General features: G+C 46.4%; 1 protein-coding gene across 3 annotated transcripts in view; it reads left to right on the top strand.

Annotated features, from left to right (window-relative positions):
* The first annotated feature begins 3,381 nt into the window (after positions 1 to 3,381).
* LOC141049372 (polypeptide N-acetylgalactosaminyltransferase 3-like) overlaps positions 3,382 to 25,378 on the top strand; it is a 62,532-nt gene continuing 40,535 nt past the window's right edge. The window contains exons 1-2 of one of the 3 annotated variants that reach the window (XM_073545776.1): positions 3,577 to 3,711; positions 24,178 to 24,767. In XM_073545776.1, coding sequence (XP_073401877.1) covers positions 24,268 to 24,767 — 500 coding nt within the window. In that variant the 5' untranslated portion in view covers positions 3,577 to 3,711; positions 24,178 to 24,267. Of the gene's footprint in view, positions 3,712 to 20,653; positions 20,785 to 24,177; positions 24,768 to 25,378 lie in introns of those variants that run through there. The other 2 variants (XM_073545777.1, XM_073545778.1) reach the window with 2 other exon arrangements.

The following is a 25,378-nucleotide window of genomic DNA, read 5'->3' as shown; positions in this document are numbered from 1 at the left end:
GAACATAAGAGATTATAATTACGCCGGCTGCTATTTGCTTGAGGTTTTTGCTGCGTTTCATTCAGAACTGGGTGGAGGTGACTCATTCTTTCGAGTCGTCACACCGATCTGTCTGTTATGAGTCAGCGCTCTCTGTACGTCTCCCTCCGATCAGGAGATGATCCCACTGATATCTAAAATTACAGAGAAATAGGCAAAAAATATAAATGTGCAGAAAACAGTCTGTGACATCTAAAAAGTACTAAAGGGAGGATCTAAGGTCACAGCTGCCTATCAAAGGGGTTGTCTACGGAAAAACGTCTTATGCAGCCACTTCTTCATTCCGCTCAGCCATTTTTCTCATGAATGGAAATCTCTACGACCTGATACGATGTGAAATACATTTAACCTTTCAACGCCAGGTCAGTTTTAGTTCCAACATTCAGTGGGTATCTTTTTTTTTTATCTTTATAGCAGTCAGAGCTTTTTTTTCTGACTTCAGAGTTGTCCAGTGGCAGAAAAAAAAGTTATTTGCCAGGGTGGTCCTAATTCAGCATTCCACCAAGTCCGTCCCAACATAAGCTATGTCAATAATGTTTCTGATGGGTGCTGGCTCTCTGACTCTGAATTAGTTGTTACGGACAGGGGGGCTGGCTATAATGAACTAAGCCAGCCCCCTTCAAACACATCACCAATGCACGGAGCAGGGAGGAAGTTGTGTTGTCATCAGAAGATGGACCAGGGAGCCAAAAATATCAATAATGACTTTTGCTATGATGATGAACAGAGTTGTGGATGTTCGGGTTCATTGGGTTTGACCGAACTTTTGTCCAAAGTTCGGTTTGGGTACCAGAACTTGAACTCGAATCCCATAGATAACGGGACCTGAACTTTGGTGCTGTAAAATAGTCATAGTAAGGGCTAAGGGTCTCTCTCTCCTCCCCGAACTCTGAACACTAAAACGGACTTCTGGGAAAAGTTAGTGTTCAGAGTTCAGCACTTTACAGTTCAGGTTGACTCATCTCTAATCATGAATGTCTGACCAGTGGGGTGTGATGTAACTCCTTGGGATGAAGATACAAGGAAATCCTTATGCACCATTGTTTGTTTTTCTTTTGTTTTTAATATATATTATTTATTTATTGTATATGACAAGAAAAAATATTAAAATTACATGCTTGTAGTTCCATAATTTGGTTACACATATCTTTCATCTACATGAATGTTTTGCTTAGAAATAGTAATGAGCCAACGTGCTCTGATATCGCGTCATCGGAGCATGCTCAGGAGTCAGGTGCTATCCGAGTGTCTTCGACGTGCTCGAATATTACAGTATGTTCAAGTCCAAAAAATGATGTAAAAAAAAAATAAGAGGACAAGAAATGGTTACATTTTGCTAACTTTTTTCCAAGGTGAAAATGCACCATCTGATCAGCGGCGTCAGTCACTGGCTTGTAATAATAATGTGGTTACGACTGAAGTTCCTGAAATCAGTCTGGTACTGGACGGCGTCCAGATGACATCACAGCTTCCAGACAATGACAGGGAATTGCCTCCGCTGCTCCGACCCTATGTGGGTAAAGTACAGTCCACTTATTTGTGCTTTATTACGGACAGAAAAGTGGCAGTAATATTAGAAATGTTGCATTAGGGGAGCAGGAGTGTCTGTCACTAATGTAAGGGTTCATGGCGACGTATCACATGTGATTTCATATCGCGCGAGATCATGGGATGAATTTACATGCAACATGTTACCCCGATAGTGCTAACTATTATACGGTGCTGGACATTCTACAATTAGGACATTTGGGACACATTTTTTCTGATTGTGGGCTCATGAGAGAGAGGGCGGCACAGTGTGTGAGCGCAGGGGAGAGAGCGGCGCCGCGTGGGCGAGAGCGGCGCAGCGTGTAAGCACGGGGGAGAGAGCAGCGCAACGTGAGTGCGGGGGAGAAAGCGGTGGGAGAGCGGCACAGTGTGTGAGCGCAGGGGAGAGAGCGGCGCAGCGTGGGCAAGAGAGCGGCGCTGCGTGGGCAAGAGAGCGGCGCAGCGTGTAAGCACGGGGGAGAGAGCGGCGCAACGTGAGTGCGGGGGAGAAAGCGGCGGAGAGAGCGGCACAGTGTGTCAGCGCAGGGGAGAGAGCGGCGCAGTGTGGGCGAGAGAGTGGCGCAGTGTGTAAGCACGGGGGAGAGAGCGGCGCAGCGTGGGTGAGAGCGGCGCAGCGTGTAAGCATGGGGGAGAGAGCAGCGCAACGTGAGTGCGGGGGAGAAAGCGGTGCAGTGTGTGAGCGCAGGGGAGAGAGCGGCGCAGTGTGGGCAAGAGAGCGGCGCAGCGTGTAAGCACGGGGGAGAGAGCGGCGCAACGTGAGTGCGGGGAGAAAGCGGCGGAGAGAGCGGTGCAGTGTGTGAGTGCAGGGGAGAGAGCAGCGCAGCGTGGGCAAGAGAGCGGCGCAGTGTGTAAGCACGGGGGAGAGAGCGGCGCAGCGTGGGCAAGAGTGCTGCGCAGTGTGTAAGCATGGGGGAGAGAGCGGCGCAATGTGAGTGCGGGGGAGAAAGCGGCAGAGAGAGCGGTGCAGTGTGTGAGCGCGGTGGAGTGACGCAGTGTGTGAGTGCAGGAGAGCAGCGCAGTATGTGAGTGTGGAGGAGAGAGCTCGGCGCAGCGTGTGAACGCGGGGGAGAGAGCGGCGCAGTACGCATGGCCAAAGAGTGTAAGAAAGAGAACTGTGATATGCCATGGACTTCCATAGCCCCCACACTGGATGTGCCCCATCTATCCGTCCAACAGTCCCTATTCTCTATTGCAGGGTTCCCCAACTCCAGTCCTCGGCCCCCCAACAGGTCATGGTTTCAGGATTTCCCTTGTATTGTACAGGTGATGGAATTATCGCCTGAGCAATACTAAGGAAATCCTGAAAACATGACCTGTTGGGGGCCTTGAGGACTGGAGTTGGGGAACCCTGCTCTGTTGTACACTTTGACAAAATTGTGTTTGGTTTTGCCAATAAAGCTTCTTTTGAATCTGAGATAGATATCGAAACAGGGAATGGTGGCACCATAACACCAGGTGCCAGGTCTTCAGATAAACCTTCAATTTGTTCCATAGTATAGATCATAAAGAAAGGCCGCACTCCTGTCAATACAACGACAAATTGGAAAAAACGTTGACTTTATTAAGCCATTTTATTTAATAAAGTCCTTTTTTTACATTTTACCTTGTCTTGACTGGATTGCGGCTCTTTTTATGATCTATTGATGATCGATAACAGACAGGTGACAGGCCTTCCCTTCTTTCTTTCCTTCCTCCCCTTTCCCCCTTCCTTCCTCCCCTTTCCCCCTTCCCCCCTTCCTTCCTCCCCTTTCCCCCTTCCCCCCTTCCTTCCTCCCCTTTCCCCCTTCCTTCCTCCCCTTTCCCCCTTCCTTCCTTCTCCTTCCTCCTCTCCTCTCTCTTTTCTCTTCCTCCCGGTCGCTCACCTGTATTGCAGGTAGGGGCGTTGGGCAGGTGAGTCTGGCGCCTGCGCACTGCTGCCTCCATGGTTACGTTGCAGCCTCCTCTCACCTGGGTCCAGCAAAGCGGAAGCGCCATTCAGCCTCCTCCGCTCCGGGCTTGTCACCGCTGCCGCCACCTCCAGCTCCTTCCTCCGCCCGGATCCTCCCTCGTCACCTGCCTCCCCAGCAGGGTCGGTGCGGCCGGCACACAGCGGGGCAGCAGCGGAGCCGCCGACTCTCCATCACTGTGAGTACAACTTCCTACAAAACTTTGTGACTTCATGTAGGAGAATGATCGGCGGCGGCAGCAGCAGGATCCGGCTGTACACGGTGCTCGGCACGGGGGTGCGGAACCGCAACTTCAGCGGAGTGATGAAGATGAGAGTCGTAGTAACATCAGAAGCAGAAAGCCACAGGTCGCCGAGCGCTGAGGGAGCTGTCAGCGCGGTGTCACCGCTAGGGGCGGTGTTCTGTGTACACAGGAGGCTACAGTGGAGGCGGTGTATACTGTGTGCTATATACTGTATACTATGCTATATACTATGTGCTCTGTACAGTGTATATACTGTATACTATGCTATATACTGTATACTATGTGCTCTGTACTGTGTATACGCTGTATACTATGCTATATACTGTATACTATGCTCTGTACAGTGTATATACTGTATACTATGTGCTCTGTACAGTGTATATACTGTATACTATGTGCTCTGTACAGTGTATATACTGTATACTATGCTATATACTGTATACTATGCTCTGTACAGTGTATATACTGTATACTATGTGCTCTGTACAGTGTATATACTGTATACTATGTGCTCTGTACAGTGTATATACTGTATACTATGCTATATACTGTATACTCTGTTCTCTGTACTGTGTATACACTGTATACTATGTGCTCTGTGCTGTGTATATGCTATATACTGTATACTCTGTTCTCTGTACTGTGTATACACTGTATACTATGTGCTCTGTACTGTGTATATGCTGTATACTCTGCTCTGTACACGCTGTATACTATATGCGGTATACTGTGTATATACTGAGTATGGCGCTCGCTGTCCTCCTCCCTCTTAGATGAGTTGCGTTTCATAACTTTGTGTCACTTGTGTAAGTTCCTTTTATAACTTTTTTTTTTTTAAAGAGTTAACCCTTCCTGTGCCACCTATTGTGTTGCGTGTTTTTTTTTAGCTATGTTCAGGTGAATTTATCATTTATTGTGTCAGTAATACTCTTATCACTGAAATCAGTGACTAGCCGGCCTGTACAGTCACCTCTGTGCCAGGAATAGGAGCTGGCACCGCCCCTTTAATTCTGGCATTAGTGAGGAATCTGGTTGGTGACTCAGATTGATCTGTATATTATTTTATAATGTTTCTGATAGATGCGTCATGCAAAGGGTTTAGTATAATCTATTAGCGCTACCTGCGATAATGCTGCAGTCCTATGTAAAACAACTGAAGGCCAACGTCACACATCCGTGTATCACGGTCTGACTGCTGATCTTAGTGGCTAGGCCGGCCACAAGTTCTCCCGACCTGAGCCCAGCGGTCTCATACCCTATGTGTCTATGGAGAGCTGCAGAGTTTGGGTAAAGAGACCCACGGCCGCTCCAGGACACTATTTTTAAGGAGTTGGCCAAGACAAGGTGTTACCATGATAACTTACTGAGAGGTGGGTGTTCGGCTGCAGCGGTCCACATCGGTTGAGACAACGGGGAATTTTGCATTTGCAAAATGTCGCCGCAGGTCGAACAACAAAAAATTGCTCCATTCATTCTCTATGGACTGAGTGGAGCCTGAGCACTGCCGGCCATCCTAGTGGCTACAGATCACGGTTCTGATGATCGGTGCAGGTCCCAGCGATTGGCTCCCGCATCCTCGGCCCGCCACCCTGGAAGCCTCTGGTGCCTACTAGTCCACGCGCTGGGTGCAGAAGTGAAGACCCGGCTGCCTTGGAGGATCGGAGTGGACGCTGATCGAATAGCTCATCTCTATTAACCTGCTCTGAGTCTTAAAGACACCAAACTGATTTTGTCTGTTTCCCAAAATGTATAATGACAGGGTAATAACCTAAAAAATGCCCCAAAATGACACAAATGTCTCATCATCGTCCATATTATAATATAAAATAATAATTATAATAATAATCCTTTTTTAGAACACCTTATCCCAGCACGTTCGCTCATCACTAGCTATAACATATCTGGGTCGCCCTCCCAGGGCTGTGGGGTACTCGGTACCGGGCCCGATGAGCTTCAATAGGAGATGTCACGGTAGCTGGGACCCGGCCCGTGGCCCTGGGCGCCCATTGTAGAAAAGGGGAAAGTTTATGAATGATTCGTGATGCCACCTGTGGTGTTCGGCAATGTAGATGTAAGCCGACGCTGCAGACAGATCCTCTGGGACAGGTGGTGTGGTGCAGCAATGATGTTATAGCCCTCCACAGGCAGGGCTGTAGTCCCAGGGCAGAGTTGGGGAAGTGACACTTAGATGGTGTAGTGTCGGGCGCAAGGGCGGGTTGGCGCAGGAATAAGTGGAGGACACCAGGGCATGTAATTCCAAAGCTTTACTCACAGTCTGTGGCAGGTACAGGTGCCCGCATCCGTGCCGTTTCCTCCGGGTCAGGAGCTCAGCCAACTTCCAGGCAAGATGAAGTACTCCTTTCCAACACTCCGCCAACATAAGTGCCTTTTCTGAACGTCTCCTCTTATAGCGCCTTTGAATGAAGTTCTCCCAGTACTGAGTTACACTGGAGTTCCTCCTGTCAGATGTTCCTATGAACTCTACTTGTACGGCAGACAGCTGTAGCCTGCTTTGGGGACTCCTTCTACCTAGTCCCGGCTCACACACGTTGCTGTTATGCCCCCAAGTCTTGTGTGGGAATAAAGTGGTCACTACTTCTATTCCTCCGGTGTCTGCTGCAGGACCATTAGTATCCATACAACCTTGGGGACCGAACCCCGGCCTTGCGCTGTGAACTTGGGAAGGGTTCTCTCTTCCAACCCTGATCCTTAGTCCTCCTATTCTCCTTACGTTCCGTACTAATCCTTCTTCCCAATGGAGAATCAAGCTTCCTTTCTCTGTCTCTTTCCTGTGCCAGCAGACCCAGATCACTGTGGCCTGCTGCAGCACTTCCCTCTTCCATCCCTCTCCCGGGGATCTTCTTGGTCTCACTTAGTGATGGGCAGTCTGGCTCTTTTTGGTGATCCAGCTCTCACGGCTCCGCTCACCAAAAAGAGCCGGCTCTTTTTCGACTCCTTTTGGATCCTAAATGGATCCCTATTGTATATGTGTTATGGTGTTCCAAACTCCGCCCACCTACCGCATAAACCCGCCCACTCGCTAGGAACCAATTATATTGCTTAGTGGGCGGAGTTTTTGTTCCGGTGGGCGGAGTTACGTCTGCCGAACACTGGGATTTTAGGCCCAGTGAGAGCCATTCAAAGATTTTAGTGGCTCTCACTGGGATGCCGGCTCCCATCGTTCACCGCGGGGAGCCCGCTCTTTATGTCGGATCGTTCGCGACCGACACATCACTAGTCTCACTCTCTGCCCTTCTACATCCTCACTCACTGACTGAATGAAAGACTGACTGACTGACTTAACTCTTCCCGCTCTTTTATGTAAACTCAGCTCCACCCACCTCCCAGCACGTTTCGTGTTCCAAGCAGGGAGCCACCAAGGGGTGCTATGCTACACTCCAAGCAGGGAGCCGCTGAAGGTGCTTTGCTACACTACTTTGTGGTGTGGGGTGCAGGTGTTGGAGTGTGGTCAGGTGTCTCCACCTTACCTGGATGGTGGGGTACCACACCTCAGGAGGAGGTGCAGTACCTCTGTGGCGACTGAACCCTCAGGGGCGCCACATATCCATTGGGCTTTTTTATTGGTGGTGTCCGACCGCTGGGACCTGAACCCATCGGTAGAATAATGCCCCTTAGAGTAGAGCAGCGTGCAGATTCTCGTCCCTCACTCCATTCACTCCCAATGTGGCTGCTAAGTGCTGCAATCAACTTTCGGGGAGCATCAATAGCAATGAATGGAGCGGCGATCAGGCGTCCAACTTGCTGCTCAATTTTGAAATGGGGAGATAAAAATTTTCCGTTCTGCCGATTGGAGCGCATCAGTAAGTTATTACTTACAACTTATTTTTTTTAATTAGAGAACCCCTGCAAGCTTTATTTGCGGACATCCAGAGAGCCTCCTCTTGTGGTAAAACCCCCTAAAGTAAAAATTCACTACAAGGTTATAAAATACAAAACAAGGTGAAGGGTGGAAAGTATTCTGTCCATCAGTTTTGTGACTCTGCTCATCCTGTAAATGATGCCGCTGTTTTGCTAACGGCACAAGTGGGATTTTTTTCCACTTTACTTTTGGTCCCTTTTGTCATTTTAGTGCTGAGGTTATTTTATTTATTTATTTATTTTTTTTTAATGCATCAGACTGGTGAGTTGTCATCAGACTGTGTTGGATGGTGGCACGTGTCTCTGATCCAGAATACAGTCATTGTTCTCCGCTCCCGTGTACACTGGTGACATTGTTACTAAGAACACTGTTGGGAATAGACCTCTCATCGCCTCCTGTGATTTTTCCACGATGGTGAGTGATTGTCATGATTGCGCTTGACAGCTAGAATGACTCTTTTTTGTGTGTGTGTGTATATATATATATATACACATACACACACTAGATGGAGGCCTGATGTTATCGCATTGGGAGGGCGGCAATGTCATGATGGGGGCAGGCTTTGCAGCGTTGAGAATCTCTCCCCCCATGTGCTCACCCACCTATCCACTCTCTCTTTCCCCATGTGCTGACTTCTCCAGTCTGCGCTCTCTTCTTTGACCTGTCTACCCCATGTGCTATCCCCCTTGTCTGCTGTCTCTCTTCTTCCTGTGCTGTGTTCTCCCCTCACGCGCTGTCCCGTTTGAGCTGTCTCCCCCCTGTGCTCTGTCTCTCTCACCCCTGTGTCTGACCATGTACAGAACATACCACAGCTCCTGGGCAGGGGAGGAAGCAAAAAACCAAAAGACAATACTGACATTACAGCAGGAGATTGCAGAGGATACATTTTGTGAGGTAAAATATTGTTTAAAAACAGTCAGTGAAATATTTTACTTCACAAAATGAATTCTCTGTGATCCCCTGCTGTAATGTTAGTATTGTCTTTTGCTTCCTCCCCTGCCCAGGAGATGTGGTATGCTCCGTACACGGTCAGACACAGACAATTTTTAAAATGCACTTTCGTTCGTGGGAAAAACCCCTTTAATGTAACCGGCTTCCTCTGCCTGTAAACATGTCACGCATCAGCCAAATGATTCACTGCGCCTGCGCGGAATTCGACAGTGTTTCGCTGGTGGTACCACGAAAGAGGCTTCGTGAGTGTGTGTGGTGTGACGGTGTTCCACTGGTGGTACCAGCAGCAGTTTCCATATTGAGACACCCATCACTTGGGTGTCCCAGTATGGCGGTCGGTGGACTTCCTCCTCTTGGAATTCTGGGATACGATGACATCTGGACAGAACAGGAAATGAAAACATTACAAGGCACGGTGGCTCAGTGGTTAGCACTGTAGCGCTGGGGTCCTGGGTTCGAATCCCACCAAGGACAACATCTGCAAGGAGTTTGTATGTTCTCCCCGTGTTTGCGTGGGTTTCCTCTGGGTACTCCGGTTTCCTCCCACATTCTAAAGACATACTGATAGGGAACTTAGATTGTGAGCCCCATCGGGGACAGTGATGATAATGTGTGCAAACTGTAAAGCGCTGCGGAATATGTTAGCGCTGTATAAAAATAAAGATTATTATTATTATTATTATTATTACAAGGCAATTATATAAATAGATGCAAATCCCATAATAGGGAATTCCTTTTTAAGCTCTAGCTGTTTCGATAATGCAAAGATATCATAGTTTTATGTAACGTATCATTCCTTTACCCATGCGGATGTGGTAAGATGGGTGTCACCTGTAGAGAACAGGTTTCTTCCATCCACTCATGAAGACATCGCCTGGTAATGACCCACCCGTCATCTCATTAGATGCTACGTTGATTAGAGCACATTCCTGCATCTCTGAAACGTACAATGTCACGTTGCGTTTTCAAATTAATTGGTAAGATGAACCCGCGATTAAGCCCTCGATATCGACGACGCTGACATCTTTACACTGGGGTTTGTGTCGTGCACATTAGCTTTCCCCTGAACGTCGATCTCATTGTCGAAGGCCTTTTTTTGCTCACTTTTTCGTTTAGTAAGTAGCTTCTTTAAATTTTTCTTTAAACATTAATAGCACAAGTACTCCCTGAGTCGTACCGAGGATGGAAACCTCACAATATTCCTGAGGTTCCACCAATGGTCTGCGGGTAAAAAAAAAAAAAAAAAAATTGCAGCTTGGATTCATATTCCGGAACAGATGTGTCAATGGGAGCGCAAAATGTGGACCACGCACGGGATACCATTTGTATGTCATTCCATTTTTCGGGGATCTGTTACAATTATTAAAATGGGAAATTGCATTTGACCTTTTTTAACTCTTAAATTGTTTATGCAAAAAAACGGACAAATGGATGACAATGCAGATGAAAAATTGTCATTTTTTTTATTCTCTGCATGATAACTGGACGATTTTGAATTCGCTGTCTGACCTGGCTCAAAGCTCTGGAAAGTGACTGTCGGTGGGGACTCCAACATATTCTTTGAGCACACCGAAGTCACTCGCTCTGCACCGGAGCATGCTCAGATAACGCCTTATCCGAGCACGCTCGCTCATCACTACTGCTCAACTTAAAAATTGCTGCCCCAAAGTATTTTGCCACTTTTTGCAGCTATCAGTTTATTCCGTGGCCTTGCGCTGCAAAGTGTGATTTCAGATTTCCTGCAGTGTCATTCACAATATTTCTACTGAAATAAGATGCAAATTTTCCACTCCGATTAACATGGATAGTTTGTACGCCCCATGGGAACATGCCCTACCTGTAGTTTGAGTTTCACAGATGTCAATATTATCTGCAACTTTAGACACATTATCTATTTTTACTTGTAGTACAAAATGCAACACCGTCCCTCTTAAGGCCTCATGCAGATGGCGCTTTTTCTCGTACGAAAGAAAAAACAGACTGGGTTTCATTAGCGTTTGGGGTTAGTTTTTACCATTTGAGTTTCATCACTTTTTCTCAAAAAAAAAAAAAAGGTTTTCAGTCTTTGCAGTCCAAGAAAAATATACAGCACAGAAAATCCGAGCGCTGTCCTTGTTTTTGCTTTTTTTTTTTATAGTGGAAACGCTTACATATTGCGCAAAAAAATTTGAGCGGGGGTCTTTACAGGAATTTTGTCATTTTTCCTCTTGACTTTTTCAGACTATCACAGACTCATGACTTTAAGACCAGGTCCACAAGTCTGTTTAAAGTCTGCATGGGTAACTACAAGGCTTGATTATTTTTTCTTGCTTTGTTATGTAGCATTTACCCACTATGTTAAAAGGAGGAAAATCTGCTTAAAAACAAAAAAGACAAAACTGTAGAATTGAAAATTTATGGGAAAATCCTGCAGGAGGCGGATGACCTTTGTAAAGCGTGCCTGCTGTGGATTCAGGTAGCATGCTGAACTGTATCCTATATGGCAGTGGTTTATCTCCTGAGGGGCAGTACTAGTGCTCTTTGTGCCAGTGTACAGCCTTCATGTCATGTACTTGAGGCCACGTCAGGTTCCGTTCGTAATGCAGGCTACACATAGACTAAATCTCGAGTTATGCAGGAAACCCACGGGAAGATGTCTCTCTGTCCTACTGACTGATATAGCAACCTTTACCTCCAGGGACAAGTGTTATTTGGCTTTTTCCCCATCTGTAGGTTATTGAAGCTGAAAATTTTTGGACATATAATCACACCCCAAAACTCATCTGCAGAAATGAGCCGATCGATCCATGGAGAATCAGCCTCGAGTTGAATTTCCTGAAATTTGTAGGTCCAAGCAAATTTAAACACTTTGTGATTTGATGCATGAGGACAGCAATAAAATAAAATTCCCGATGCAATTTCACACACTGAAGCATGGGAGAGTGGGCTAATGATGCTTTTTTCAGCCACACGGGCTATTCCTGCAGCTATGACTTCACAGGTTGTAGTGTTGCAAATTAGGGGGTTTATTTAGGACCACTAAATAATGTTCGAAGCTGTAGCCCTTTCATCAGCTGATTGCTGATCTAGTATTAATGACCTGTGTTAAGAATAGTTCATTTTAAAGGGTTGTTCCACCGAGGACCCACAGCAATCTTGTATTCTGAGTGTTGCCTGTGGTCAGGTGTAAGCAGTTGTGCAGCTGAACTCCCACCGATCAGCTATCCTCATTGCCGCCTGTGGTCAGGTGTAAGCAGTTGTGCAGCTGAACTCCCACCGATCAGCTATCCTCATTGCCGCCTGTGGTCAGGTGTAAGCAGTTGTGGAGCTGAACCCCCACCGATCAGGTATGCTCATGTTTGCCTGTGGTGAGATGTAAGCAGTTGTGCCTCTGAACCCCCACCGATCTGCTGTCCTCAGTGTCGCCTGTGGTTAGATGTAAGAAGTTGTGCCTCTGAACCTCCTCCGATCAGCTATCCTCAGTGTCACCTGTGGTCAGGTGTAAGCAGTTGTGTAGCTGAACCCCCACCAATCAGGTATCCTCATGTTTGCCTGTGGTGAGATGTAAGTGGGTCGCCCAGTGGCAGATCTTAATAGGGGCGGATGGGGCGGTCGCCCCGGGCCCAAGGTTTTTTGGGGGCCCAGGGGCAGGGGAAGGGGCGGGCTGGGCCGGGTGTCAGAGAGGCAAATGCCCCCCGGGCCGCTCCCCCAGCACCTGTACAGTGCCGGCCGTGCCCTGTGCTGTGACGCCGCCGGCAGCAGACAGCCGCCCACGTCACATTCTATGAGGCCGGGGCCGGGAGCTGTGCATGGCCGTCACCTTGACGGTTGCTCAGCTCCGGCTCCCTCCGGCTGTACTTCCGGGTCAGATGTCGGGCGTGCGCGATGACGTCATCGTGCACGCGCCGACATGTCCCGGAGGATGCTGAAAGCAGAGGCGCTGCTGGGAAGCGAGCCGGCTGTGAGGTAAATATGGGGAACTTTTTTATTTTTTTTATTTATAAAATGAATTAAATGGGGGAGGGGGTGAGTGGGGGCTGTACACAATGAAGGGGGGGGTGACTGGGGCCTGTATATGATGACGGGGGGGTGACTGGGGGCTGTATATGATGAAGGGGGGTGAGTGGGGCTACACAGGATGAAGGGGGTTGAGTGGGGTTGTACAGGATGAAGGGGGGTGACTGGGGTTGTACAGGATGAAGGGGGGTGACTGGGGTTGTACAGGATGAAGGGGGGATGAGTGGGGGCTTCACAGGATGAAGGGGGGATGAGTGGGGGCTTCACATGATGAAGGGGGGTGAGTGGGGGCTTCACATGATGAAGGGGGGTGAGTGGGGCTGCACATGATGAAGGGGGGTGAGTGGGGATGCACATGATGAAGGGGGGTGAGTGGGGCTGCATATGATGAAGGGGGGGTGAGTGGGGCTGAACATGATGAAGTGGGGGATAAGGGGGACTGCACATGATGAATTAAGGGGTAAGTGGGACTGCACATGATGAATTGGGGTAAAGGGGACTGCACATGATGAATTGGGGGTAAGGGGGCTGCACATGATGAATTGGGGGTAAGGGGGACTGCACATGATGAATTGGGGGTAAGGGGGACTGCACATGATGAATTGGGGGTAAGGGGCACTGCACATGAAGTGGGGGTAAAATTAACTGCACATGATGATGGGGGAGTGGGGCTGCACATGAAGTTGGGGGGGAAGGGGACTGCACATGATGAAATGGAAGGGGGGATAAGGGGCTGCAAATGATGAAGCGGCACTGCAGATGAAGTGAATGGGTGATAGGGGACTGCAATGGATGAAGTAAGGGGACTTCAAATTAAAGTGGGGACATTAAAGTAGATCCCCTATGGCCAGGATCACGTTGGGCGATTTTGTGCGTATTGGCCGTAGGCCTACAGCTTATGTGCAACGTCTTTTTAGGCCATGTCCACACATGGTGGAATGGTGGCGGGTTTTCCGTATGGACCCGCAGCAAACCAAGTGCTGCGGTCCGTACGGCTGTCAATTCCCGCACGGGGACCGCAGCGCTCAGGTGGGAAGGGGGGTACAGGGGCCCAGGTTTTATGAACAGCCCCGGGCCCATAGTCCACTTAATCCGCCACTGGGGTCGCCCTCCCAGGGCTGTGGGGTACTCGGTATCGGGCCGGTGTGAGCGGGATGTGTCACAGCGGCGGTGACCGGTCCGTGGCCCTGGGCGCCCAAGTAATGGGGGAATGTAATGTAGTTTATGCGGAATGGAATAGTTCATGACGCTACCTGTGTTGCTCGGCAAGGGAGGTGTTAAGCCGACGCTGCAGTGCAGACAGATCCTCTGGGACAGATGGTATGATGCCGCAGTGATGGTATAGCCCTCCACAGGCAGGGCTGATGTCCCAAGGCAGTGTAGTTGTAATGGTGGAGGAGAGGCGCAGGCAGTGTAAAGGATAGTACCCAGATGTAGCAGTGCTAAGCGGGTTGGCGCAAGAATGAATGGAGGACACCGGGGCTTGTAGTTCCAAAGCTTTACTCAGTCTGCGGTACACAATGGTGCCTGCCTCCGGGCCGTGTCCTCCGGGTCAGAGACTCAGCCAACCTCCAGGCAAGATGGAAAGCTCCTCTCCAACACTCCGCCAACATGTACCTTTCCTGAACGACTCCTCTATTGCGCCCTAAAGTGTTAAGATCTCCAGAACCGTGGTACACTGGAGTTCCTCTTTACAGATGTTCCCAAGAACTCTACTTGTATGGCAGACAGCTGTAGCCTGCTTCGGGGACTCCCTTCTCCTGAGTCCCTGCTCTCTATCTGATTGCTGTTGTGCCCCAAGTCTTAGATGGGAGTAATGCATTTACAGCCAACTACTCCACCGGTGTCTGCTGCAGAACCATAAGTGTCCATACAACCTCCGGGACCGGGCCCCGGCCTTGCGCTGAGAACCTATAGGTAGGATTCCTCTTCCCACCCACGTCTTCTCTGTTCTCCTTACTCCTTCATTCCGTACTGATCTTTCTCTCTTATGGAAGCTTAGGTTGCAGTTCTACGTCCTTCTCCTTCTTTCCCTTTCCCGTGCCAGCTGGCTCAGATCACTGAGTCAGCTGCAGCCCTCCTTCCTCCATCCCTTCTTCCAGGGATCCTCACTCCTGTCTGAGTGACTTCTTACCCGCCTGACCTTCTGCCAGACTGAACCTGTAATCCTACACTTTCCCACTCTTTTATATATCTCAAGTCCACCCACCTCCCAGCACATCCAGTGTTCCAAGCAGGGAACCACCAGAGGTGCTCTGCTACTCTCTAAGCACTGAGCCGCAATGTGGTTGTGCAGAACTACCCTGTTGTGTGGGGTGCGAGTGTTGGAGTGTGGAAAGGAGTTCCCACCCTACCTGGATGGTGGGGCACTACACCTTAGGAGAAGGTGCAGTGCCTCAGGGGCGCCACATAAGCAGTTGTGCCTCTGAACCCCCACCGATCAGTTGTCCTCAGTGTCGCCTGTGGTTAGATGTAAGCAGTTGTGCCTCTGAACCTCCACCCATCAGCTATCCTCACTGTCGCCTGTGGTTAGGCGTAAGCAGTTGTGGAGTTGAACCCCCACCGATCAGCTATCCTCAGTGTCGCCTGTGGTTAGATGTAAGCAGTTGTGCCTCTGAGCCCCCACCGATCAGCTATCCTCACTGTCGCCAGTGTTTAGGAGTAAGCAGTTGTGCAGCTGAACCCCCACTGATCAGCTATCCTCACTGTCGCCAGTGTTTGGGCGTAAGCAGTTGTGCAGCTGAACCCCCACTGATCAGCTGTCCTCAGTGTCGCCTGTGGTTAGACGTAAGCAGTTGTGGAGCTGAAAACCCACCGATCAGCTATCATCAGTGTCGCCTGTGGTTAGGCGTAAGCAGTTGTGCCTCTGACCCCCCCCCACCGATCAGCTGTCCTCGCTGCCGCCTGTGGTTAGATGTAAGCAGTTGTGGAGCTGAAAACCCACCAATCAGCTATCCTCAGTGTCGCTTGTAGTTAGGCATAAGCTAATCTCAGCGTTGCCGGCGGTCAGGTGTAACCATTCTTGGCGTTGAACCCGCAGAACTCCATCAACTCTTTATTGGTCGCTGCCAGATTTTGCAGATAAGCTCTTATTGAAATAGAATGCACCACTCTGTCATCAGATGCTTACTTATTTCTAACTCCAAACCTGAACACACTGGTTACTTTCTTAAATATCACAGTTGAATGAATTGTTTATCCAGAGTCTTAAGGAGAAGACATGCTTCTACAAGTTATCCCTCTGTTAATATGGGTATGAGGTCTTACAGTGTGTCTACTAATTATTACATAAAAGGGACTTCTGCTACGACGGGGGCTTAAGGCATGCAATATGTATCTATGTTTATAGTTGTCTATACATTTTTTAATTGCTAAAAAAATATAGACAGAGTATTGTGAGCATGCTTTGTGAGCTGTGCAGAGGTCACTGTGGAGGGAGGAACAAGGGGTGAAATGTGTCTGTAACCTATTGGCCAGAACTTCTTTGTTTTCCTCCCTGTGATGATTATGTGGTGCCCCTGAGGCTCAGTCGCCACAGAGGTACTGCACCTTCTCCTAAGGTGTAGTGCCCCACCGCCTAGGTAAGTTGGGAACTCCTTTCGGCACTGCAACACCTGCATCCTACACACAGAATAGTTCAGCACTGATCACATTGCGGCTCATGCTTAGAGGGTAGCAGAGCACCTCTGGTGATTCCTTGCTTCGTAACACGAGATGTGCTGTGAGGTGGGTGGAGTTGAGATCCATATAAATGAGTGGGATGGTTTAGAATTGCAGGTCAGTCTGGGGTGAGTCCCAGAGAAGGAGAGCAGGCTGACGGGAGGTCAGGCGGTGGAAGACAGTCAGTCAGGAGAGGCGGAGGACTGGTCTTAGAGGAAAGATCTCCCGTGGAGAGGAATAGCAGAAGGAGTGCTGCAGCTGCCTCAGTGATCTGAGCCAGCTGATACGGGAAAGAGAAGAGGAGAAAGAAGTAGAACTGCAACCTAAGCTTCCATAAGAGAGAGAAGGAACAGCGCGGAACGAAGGAGTAGGAGAACAGAGAGGAGTTGTGGGTTGGAAGAAGAACCCTGCCTATAGGTTCTCAGCGCAAGGTCGGGGCCCAGTCCCCGAGGTTGTATGGACACTTATGGTTCTGCAGCAGACACCGGTGGAGTAGTTGGCTGTAAATGCACTACTCCCATCTAAGACTTGGGACACAACAGCAACACAGATAGAGAGCCGGGATCCAGGAGGTCCCTGATCGGGCTACAGCTGTCTGTCATACAAGTGAGGTTCTAGGAACATCTGACAGGAGGAACTTCAGAGTAACCACGGTACTGGAGTTCTTCACACTAAAAGGCGCAATAGAGGAGTCGTTCAGGAAACCATATGTTGGCGGAGTGCTGGAGAGGAGAACCCTGACTTGCTCGGGAGGTTGATTGAGTCTCTACCCCGGAGGACACGGCACGGAGGCAGGCACCAGTGGGTACCACGAACTGTGAGTAAAGCTTTGAAACTGCAAGCCCTGGTGTCCTCCATTCATTCGCCGCTAACACCTTCAGCACCGCTACATCTGGGTACCAGCATCTATACCATTCTGCGCCTCTCCTCATCCATTGCACCTACACTGCCCTGGGACTACAGCTCCACCTGTGGGGAGCTTACACCATCTTTGCTGCACCACACCATCAATCCCAGCGGATCTGCATGCAGCGTTGGCTCAACATCTTACTTACCAAACACCACGGGTGGCGTCACGAACTATCCATATAAACTATTACACTATTAACATCACCGCCATTGATATTGGGCGCCCAGGGCCACGGACCAGGTCACTGCTGCTGTGACACATCCCCCCCCCCGACACCGGCCCGATACTGGGTACCCCGCTACCCTGGGTGTGAGGGCGACCCAATTACAATCCAAGGTAACATCTGTATATTTTAGGTGTTACCTTTTATTATAATATTGCCTGTGATGGTAAGGAGACGGCTAAATAGCCAGAGATAAAAGGTTTTAGGAATATTTTTTTATGATAATGACATGAAAAATAAGCGTTTGTCCAGCTACTTTTTTTCTGTCCATTCTGGCATAAAGCATGTGGACTAGGCCACTCTGTTCAATCCCAAAACAGGGGGAAATAGACCCCCATATAGTGTTTAGTATAAATCCCAACAATCTAACCACCAGCAATCAGACCTTTGACTCCTATCATATCGATAAACGAGAAATATCTTTTGTTCAAAGAATTCCTTTAAACATCTCATTTAGCAAGACATCCTATAGATAAATGATTTGTTGTCTAAGATGAACTTAACACCCATAAATTTTAAGCTGAAGACCCAAGGGGTAAACTTTGCATTTTTCTGCATACTCCAGAATTAGATCCCTTCAGGGGAGAAAGGATAACACCTTGCTACTGTGAAACTTCTTAAGTTACTTCATAAAAATGTCTCTTCTGTATCTTATTTATGTAAGCAGAAGAAATCGAAACCTCTAGAAGCCACCATTTATTTTTATTTTTTTTTTTAGATTTATAGTCAAAAGTCTAAGAAAGCAAATTACCATATAAGATATTAAGAATATCTACATTTATACAGATAAAACTATTGTTTTCTCCCCAAGATGTGAACGCTTTTCTCTTCCAGCTTCCTACACTTTGCTGTAGTAAGGCGTCCGGGTTCATTCATCAAAGGTTGATATCTACACGACATCTCGCAACGGTTAGACAGCCACAATACATACGGACATACAGACAGTGGTGTATACATTGGACCCCAGTAGGATAAACCTCCAACTTTTTTATGCAGACCATTAGTAAAGACAAAAAGGCAGAAGTTAAAAGGACCCTTGAAATATAAGGTGACGTACGACAATGATATTGTTTTTGGACAACATTTAGCCCAAAATGAGAAATCCATTTGTATTAGAGCCAAGCCTCCTCTATTGGCGGCACCATTATCTTCTATCTTGAAGGTAAATACGGTACGGTCATCGCCTCTTGTAGGCCACTCCATTTTTTTTAAAGCCAGTGATGTTTGTATAAGGGTTTGGCTTAAATAAATAGACGGTTTTCTTGAATTTTATGGAGCCATGATGGGTGTGGTTTTTTTTTTTTTTTCCACCAGCATGGTCTACAGTAATTATACATTTATAATCACATGCCACGTCATTTTTAAGAACTTTTTACAAATAAAAACCCAAAAAACTATAAATGACATTGTAAGGTAAAATGAACGGTGTCGTTCAAAACAAACTGCAACTTGTCACGCAAAAAAAAAAATCACATGCCACGTCATTTTTAAGAACTTTTTACAAATAAAAACCCAAAAAACTATAAATGACATTGTAAGGTAAAATGAACGGTGTCGTTCAAAACAAACTGCAACTTGTCACGCAAAAAAAAAATAATGGATGGAAAAATAATCAGTTGCATAAAATTTAGGCTGTTTCACACGTGGCGGCCACTTTTTTTAATTTTGTTTTTCCCCACAAAATCATGGAACAAGCAATGCTCAAGAATTTTTTTTTTTTTTTTTCCCGCAATGTGATAGCAAAAAATGCAATGTGACCAAACCTAATTATATAAGCACCACTTTAAATGGAGGCATTACACGTGAAAATCTTTCTTGTCCGCCTATTGCTGCAGGAGAGTTTGGCAGACAGCTGTGGTTGGCAGGGGGTGACGTCTGACATGATCGCACCTGTCTGACCATCTCGATCGCTCTGTACTTAGTGCGCTGCTGGGGCAGGAAACTAAAAGATTACCATGGGAGGAGTATTGACTGATGCTGAATTGATCCGTGAATTTTTAGTTTCGTACGTAGCTTCCAGCTGATTGTCATGGAACTTTTCTACTTACATTTACTATTAGGCTTTGTGCACATGGAACTTTTTTTTTTTTTTGAAGTGGTCTTTTTTTTGAAAGGTTTAGTTTTTTTTTGCTTTTTGGTTGGGCTGTGCCTGTTTTACAGCAGATTCCATCAGGAGACTTGATAAAAGTGGCATGCACATTGTTTTCTTCCAACCAGAGGGGAGAGAGAGATTTTCCAGCTCAAAAGTTTGGGTCCCCATTGACTTCTATGAGGTTATAGAAGTTGTCCACTACTTGGAAAACTTCTTCTCATACTCCACTCTTGGCCCTGATTAAAACAAAAAAGCCTATATCCCCTTCCTATGCTGATGCCATTCCCGCGGTGTCGGCACTCACTCTTCCTGGGACTCCCGTACTGTTGTTGAGACACGTGACACCGGAGTCCAATCAGAGCTGGCGTCACTGGCCCCGCCTCCTGTCGAATTAAACATAAAGAGCAAGTGAAAGAGCAGCTGCATCCCGGACTTCCTCTTCATGTTCGATTTGTCCGAAGGCTGGGCAGGTGACGTAGATGCTGATGGGGCGCCAGGGTCACATGTCACAACAACTGCATGAGAGCTCCGGGACCGCCTCTGGAATGGCACCAGCATGGGAGGAAAGTATAGTTTTTTTTATTTTATTGGGCCATATATTTAGTGTGCAAGTAGTGGACAACCCCTTTGAAGTTTTGGTACCCAAACCAAACTTTAGGCTATAGTTTGGTTGAACCCGACGAACCCATACTTTCACTGGTCTGCTCATCCCTGAGCAATAGTATTAAACTGGGTTTTGAGACTTCTGATGATGTAAGTATAAGTATATATGCAGAGAATGATGTAAGTATATGTATGCAGTATAAGATTGGTGGGGGGTACGTCCCTGGACATCGCCATGATTAGCTCATTGATGGAGCCTGCGGTGCACTACAAGTGACACAGCTCTTTACATCATGTAGTGACCGTGGACGGTACTGCAAGTTCTCTCCTATTCACAAGTTATGCGAGAGAGCTTGCCGTACCATTTACATCCACACAGAATGTTCGGCTCTGTGCCACTTCCATGAACCTCCACCATCAGATGGGTGGTGGTCCAACTCGACTGATTCAAACAAAATTACAAAATTAAAGGTCAATGATAAAGTCCCCGAAAACCCCTTTCCCTTTTTATCCTGACGTTTTCTAATATGTTTTCCTTTTGTTCTCAAGGGGCTCATGTCGGTGATCACCCTCTAAGTAGGGCGCACGTGGTGTAGGGCAGGCAGGTTAGAAGTTGTCCCAGGCTCTGGTTCTTGAAGAAGCATAAAAGCCTTTCCGCCACCGTAAGATGCCGGTATTACTAATGGCACATGGTAGGTTGGGGCCCTATAACGGATATTGCATTGAGGCTCAAGAACCTTTTACTTTGCACCCCTCTCAGAAGGACACGTGTAAGGTTGTGGCCGCGTTCTGTACTCTACACCACAGATCATGTTGCACTGGCATGGCGCCCTGCTAATCTCCTAAATAATGGAATCCGGTTTCATTTGCTTTGATGCACTTCACTGGCAACAAAATGGCCATGAATATCCAGCAATAATAGCCGCACCGCAGAGAGGAAGGGAAAGACAAGACCGTTTCAAAGAACATCATGTATCTGTGGCTGCAATAGTGCAGCCTTCTGGTGTATTCTTACTTACCCGAATTTACCCACTAGTCCGTGTCCTTACAATGTGTAACGGACTTGGTGCCTTTTTCCTTGAGCAACATCTTGAACCCAATTAAAGGAGTTTTCCATAACAACATAAGTGTGGTCCGACTTTAATTTTTTCCACAGACCCATAGAGCTGGGAAGTGCCATCCAAATCTCAGAGGCAAATTGTGCATTCTGCATTTTTTCGTTAATCTACTTGGTCTGAGGAAAAAAATTGGACATGTGCACAGCCCCCCTAGGATAACATGGGCATGAGTGCCATCTGTCAAGACCACAGATAGCACTTGTTTGGTTTTTATGATCTGTGCACGAGCCCTTAAAAGTGACCCTCCACCCTGGGACTGTAAAGTGACTAAATTTCTCATGTCTAGTCTCGCTACCTTTTGTCCACCACTTGGCTCCCTCTGCCTCCTTTGCTGATCGCATCGGTGGACTGTTTCTCTTCTGGCAAAATGACTGTCGCAGTCGTATTGGGAGCTCAGTGGTATGTCTGAAACGGGAAAGTTAGAAATTTGGTAGTCACTTTTCTGTCCATTGGTGGATGGTTGCTTTAACTCATTTTAAGGGGAAATGTGTTTTATTATGTCCCTTCAAATGAAAGCCTATCCATGTAGTACATGAAAGAGCGGGGACTCTTGGCTCACCTACATCTGTATATTAACTGCCTTTCCTCATAAAGGATTCTCTGACGCCGAGATGAGACAACTCCTTTAATTTTATGTGTGCCATACAGAATACATTTTTCCCCATGATCCCTACTTTATTCATGACATCTCCCATTCCAAGAACTTCCTAAGATATTTACATTTGTGTCAATGAAAATAATTGCTTGTATTTTAACTGTGACAATATTCAATTTTAGCGATCTCTATAGAATTGCTTGTCTTATATTCACTTGTATTCATTTATGTAAATCAATAATGCAATAGAGTATAAGATACTTTGTAATCTAAGTAGTCAGAGAATTGTTTCTTTCTCCACTTATTGCCCACTTCTCCACTCACCTCTAATTGCGGAACTCACCATTCACACTTATAAACTGCCAATATCTGTATTGGTTAATACAAGATGGACTACCAGCTCACTGAGAGAGCAGATCACAGCTGATAAATTAACTCTGTGAAGAGGAAAGGTAGAGGCACAGTCATGCTACTGATTGCTAACAAATGTTTTATCTCATTCCAGAGCTGGATTCACAGCACCACTGCTCAGTGTTCTTGTATAATTAATGTCCATTCTACTGCTGCTTCTGAATATGTATCATTAGATAAACAGAGGAGGGTAGTAGTCACTAATACGGGTGATTCTCACAAAATTACAATATCATCAAAAAGTTAATTTATTTCAGTTCTGAAATACAAAAAGTGAAACTCATATATTATATAGAGTCATTACACATAGAGTGATCTATTTCAAGTGTTTATTTCTGTTAATGTTGATGATTATGGCTTAAAGCCAATGAAAACCCAAAAGTCATTATCTCAGTAAATTAGAATAATTAACAAAAAACACCTATAAAGGGTTCCTAAGCATTTGAAAAGTTCCCTTAGTCTGTTTCAGTAGCTCCACAATCATGGGGAAGACTCCTGACTTGACCGATGTCCAGAAGGCAGTCATTGACACACTCCACAAGGAGGGTAAGCCACAAAAAGGTCATTGCTAAGGAAGCTGGCTGTTCACAGAGTGCTGTATCCAAGTATATTAATGGAAAGTTGAGTGGAAGGAAAAAGTGTGGTAGAAAAGGGAAAAAGCATCCGGGATAACCGCAGCCTTGTAAGGATTTACAAAAGGCCATTCAAAAATTTGGGGGATATTCACAAGGAGTGGACTGCTGCTGGAGTTATTGCTCCAAGAGCCACCACACACCGACGTATCCAGGACATGGGCTACAAGTGTCGCATTCCTTGTGTCAAGCCACTCATGACCAATAGACAACGCCAGAAGCGCCTTACCTGGGCCAAGTGAAAAAGAACTGGACTGATGTCAGTGGTCCAAGGTGTTGTTTTCAGATGAAAGTAAATTTTGCATTTCATTTGGATATCAAGGTCCCAGAGTCTGGAGGAAGAGTGGAGAGGCCACAATCCAAGCTACTTGAGGTCTAGTGTGAAGTTTCCACAATCAGTGATGGTTTGGGGAGCTATGTCATGTGCTTGTGTAGGTCCACTGTGTTTTATCAAGACCAAAGTCAGCGCAGCCATCTACCAGGAAATTTTAGAGCACTTCATGCTTCCCTCTGCCGACAAGCTTTTTGGAGATGGAAATTTCATTCTCCAGCAGGGCGTGGCACCTGTCCACACTGCCAAAAGTACCAATACCTGGTTTGCAAATAATATCACTGTGCTTGATTGGCCAGCAAACTCGTCTGACCATAACCCTATAGAGAATCTATGGGGTATTCTCAAGAGGAAGATGAGAGACACCAGACCCAACAATGCAGACAAGCTGAAGGCTGCTATCAAAGCAACCTGGGCTTCCATAACACCTCAGCAGTGCCACAGACTGATCGCCTCCATGCCACACCGCATTGATGCAGTAATTGATTCCAAAGGAGCCCCGACCAAGTATTGAGTGCATTTACTGAACATACATTTCAGTAGGTCAGTATTTTGGAGTTTAAAATCATTTTTCAAGCTGGTGTTATGAAGTATTCTAATTTACTGAGATAATGACTTTTGGGTTTTCATTGGCTGTAAGCCATAATCATCAACATTAACAGAAATAAACACGTGAAATAGATCACTCTGTTTGTATTGACTCTCTATAATATACGATTTTCACTTTTTGTATTAAAAAACTGAAATAAATTAACTTTTTGATATTCTAATTTTGTGAGAAGCACCTGTATATGTATATTAAATGTATGGATGACCTCATGGCTTCTAGTCTCTACCCACTAGCTCAGAGGGAACTGAAAATTAGAGATGGTGCTGCAGGGGGGAAAAGTGGTGAAAAATGCAGCATACATGTCATATAATGGACAGAAATAGTGTAATTTCTTATGTATACACAGGACAGATTGTATGCTTTTAAAAAAATATATATTATTTTTCAGGTCTGGAACAGAGACTGTTCTGCCTCCGTAATGTTCCTTTCTCAGTAGACCATATTTTTTTTTCCCAACCCGAAAATCTGAAAATCAAAAATGACAAACTTTAAAAGACTGGTGTTGGGTAAGCGCTTCTTGCACTGGAAACTTGGTGCAGCGACTCTTATTTTTATGGGATTTGTGTTTTTAATACAAAAGGAGGTAGTGGACAGAGAGATGGACGAGTTGACGGGGCAAGGGGGATCTCATGGCAGGAAGAAAAAAATGTTGGACATGGTGATGGACGCTGTAAACAATCTGAAAGACTCTGTGCCAAAAATGCAGATTAACGCACCTGAAAAGCCGCAGGACACTGATGGCAAAAGGCCCTGTCTACCAGGTTATTACACTGCAGCCGAGTTGAAGCCATTTCTTGAGCGGCCACCCCTGGACCCTAACGCACCTGGAGCATCTGGAAAAGCATTTAAAGTAGATAAACTCGGACCCAAGGAACAGAAAGAAAAGGAAGAAGGAGACAAGAAACATTGTTTTAATGCATTTGCTAGCGATCGGATCTCACTCCACCGAGACTTGGGACCGGACACAAGGCCTCCTGAGTATGTATCTCGTATTGTAATTTTTTTTATTGAAATTTTTCAAATTTTTTTGCATGTGACCTGGCTGAAAATTAGCGCAGAAAGCAAAATTTTAATTGCGAAGTGATGTATTATAATTAACCGTATCCCAGTCATTTGGGCGGAGAGTTCCTCTGAATAGTCATGCAGTCCCGACTGCAGCCATTATGATTGTGGGGCATTGGCATGGTGAGGCAAGGTGTACTTGGTTTGGTGTAATCTGTGCTTATGCCAAATCTCCTGCACTCTGTTCTGCATAATGCAGTTAGTATACTCATTGCCATTTTTGCGGTTCATCAGATCTATGTTTGGGGAGATTGCATATTTGACAACAAGAATTGTGTAGCTTCACACATACCAGACCCTTTTTAGCAATTTTGCATATGTGGTGGTTCAATAGCCCTATTTCTTGGGCTACCAATATAATTTTTTATGCTTTTTTTTTTTTTTTTTTTTGTTTTTAGAAGAATATATATTTTATTTTTGTTTTATTTGAAGTAAAGTGTACAAAAATTAAAAATCCTGTTTTTATAATTCTTTTTATTCTCGAAAAGAAACCTGACCGCTGATTAATTTTGCTTGAACCATGGTAA

This window comes from Dendrobates tinctorius, unplaced genomic scaffold, assembly GCF_039654945.1.
Source record: "Dendrobates tinctorius isolate UK_male_01 unplaced genomic scaffold, ASM3965494v1 ptg000143l, whole genome shotgun sequence".
Taxonomy (NCBI): domain Eukaryota; kingdom Metazoa; phylum Chordata; class Amphibia; order Anura; family Dendrobatidae; genus Dendrobates; species Dendrobates tinctorius.
Note: the sequence above shows the minus strand (reverse complement) of the source record. Positions and strands in the feature narration are given on the sequence as shown.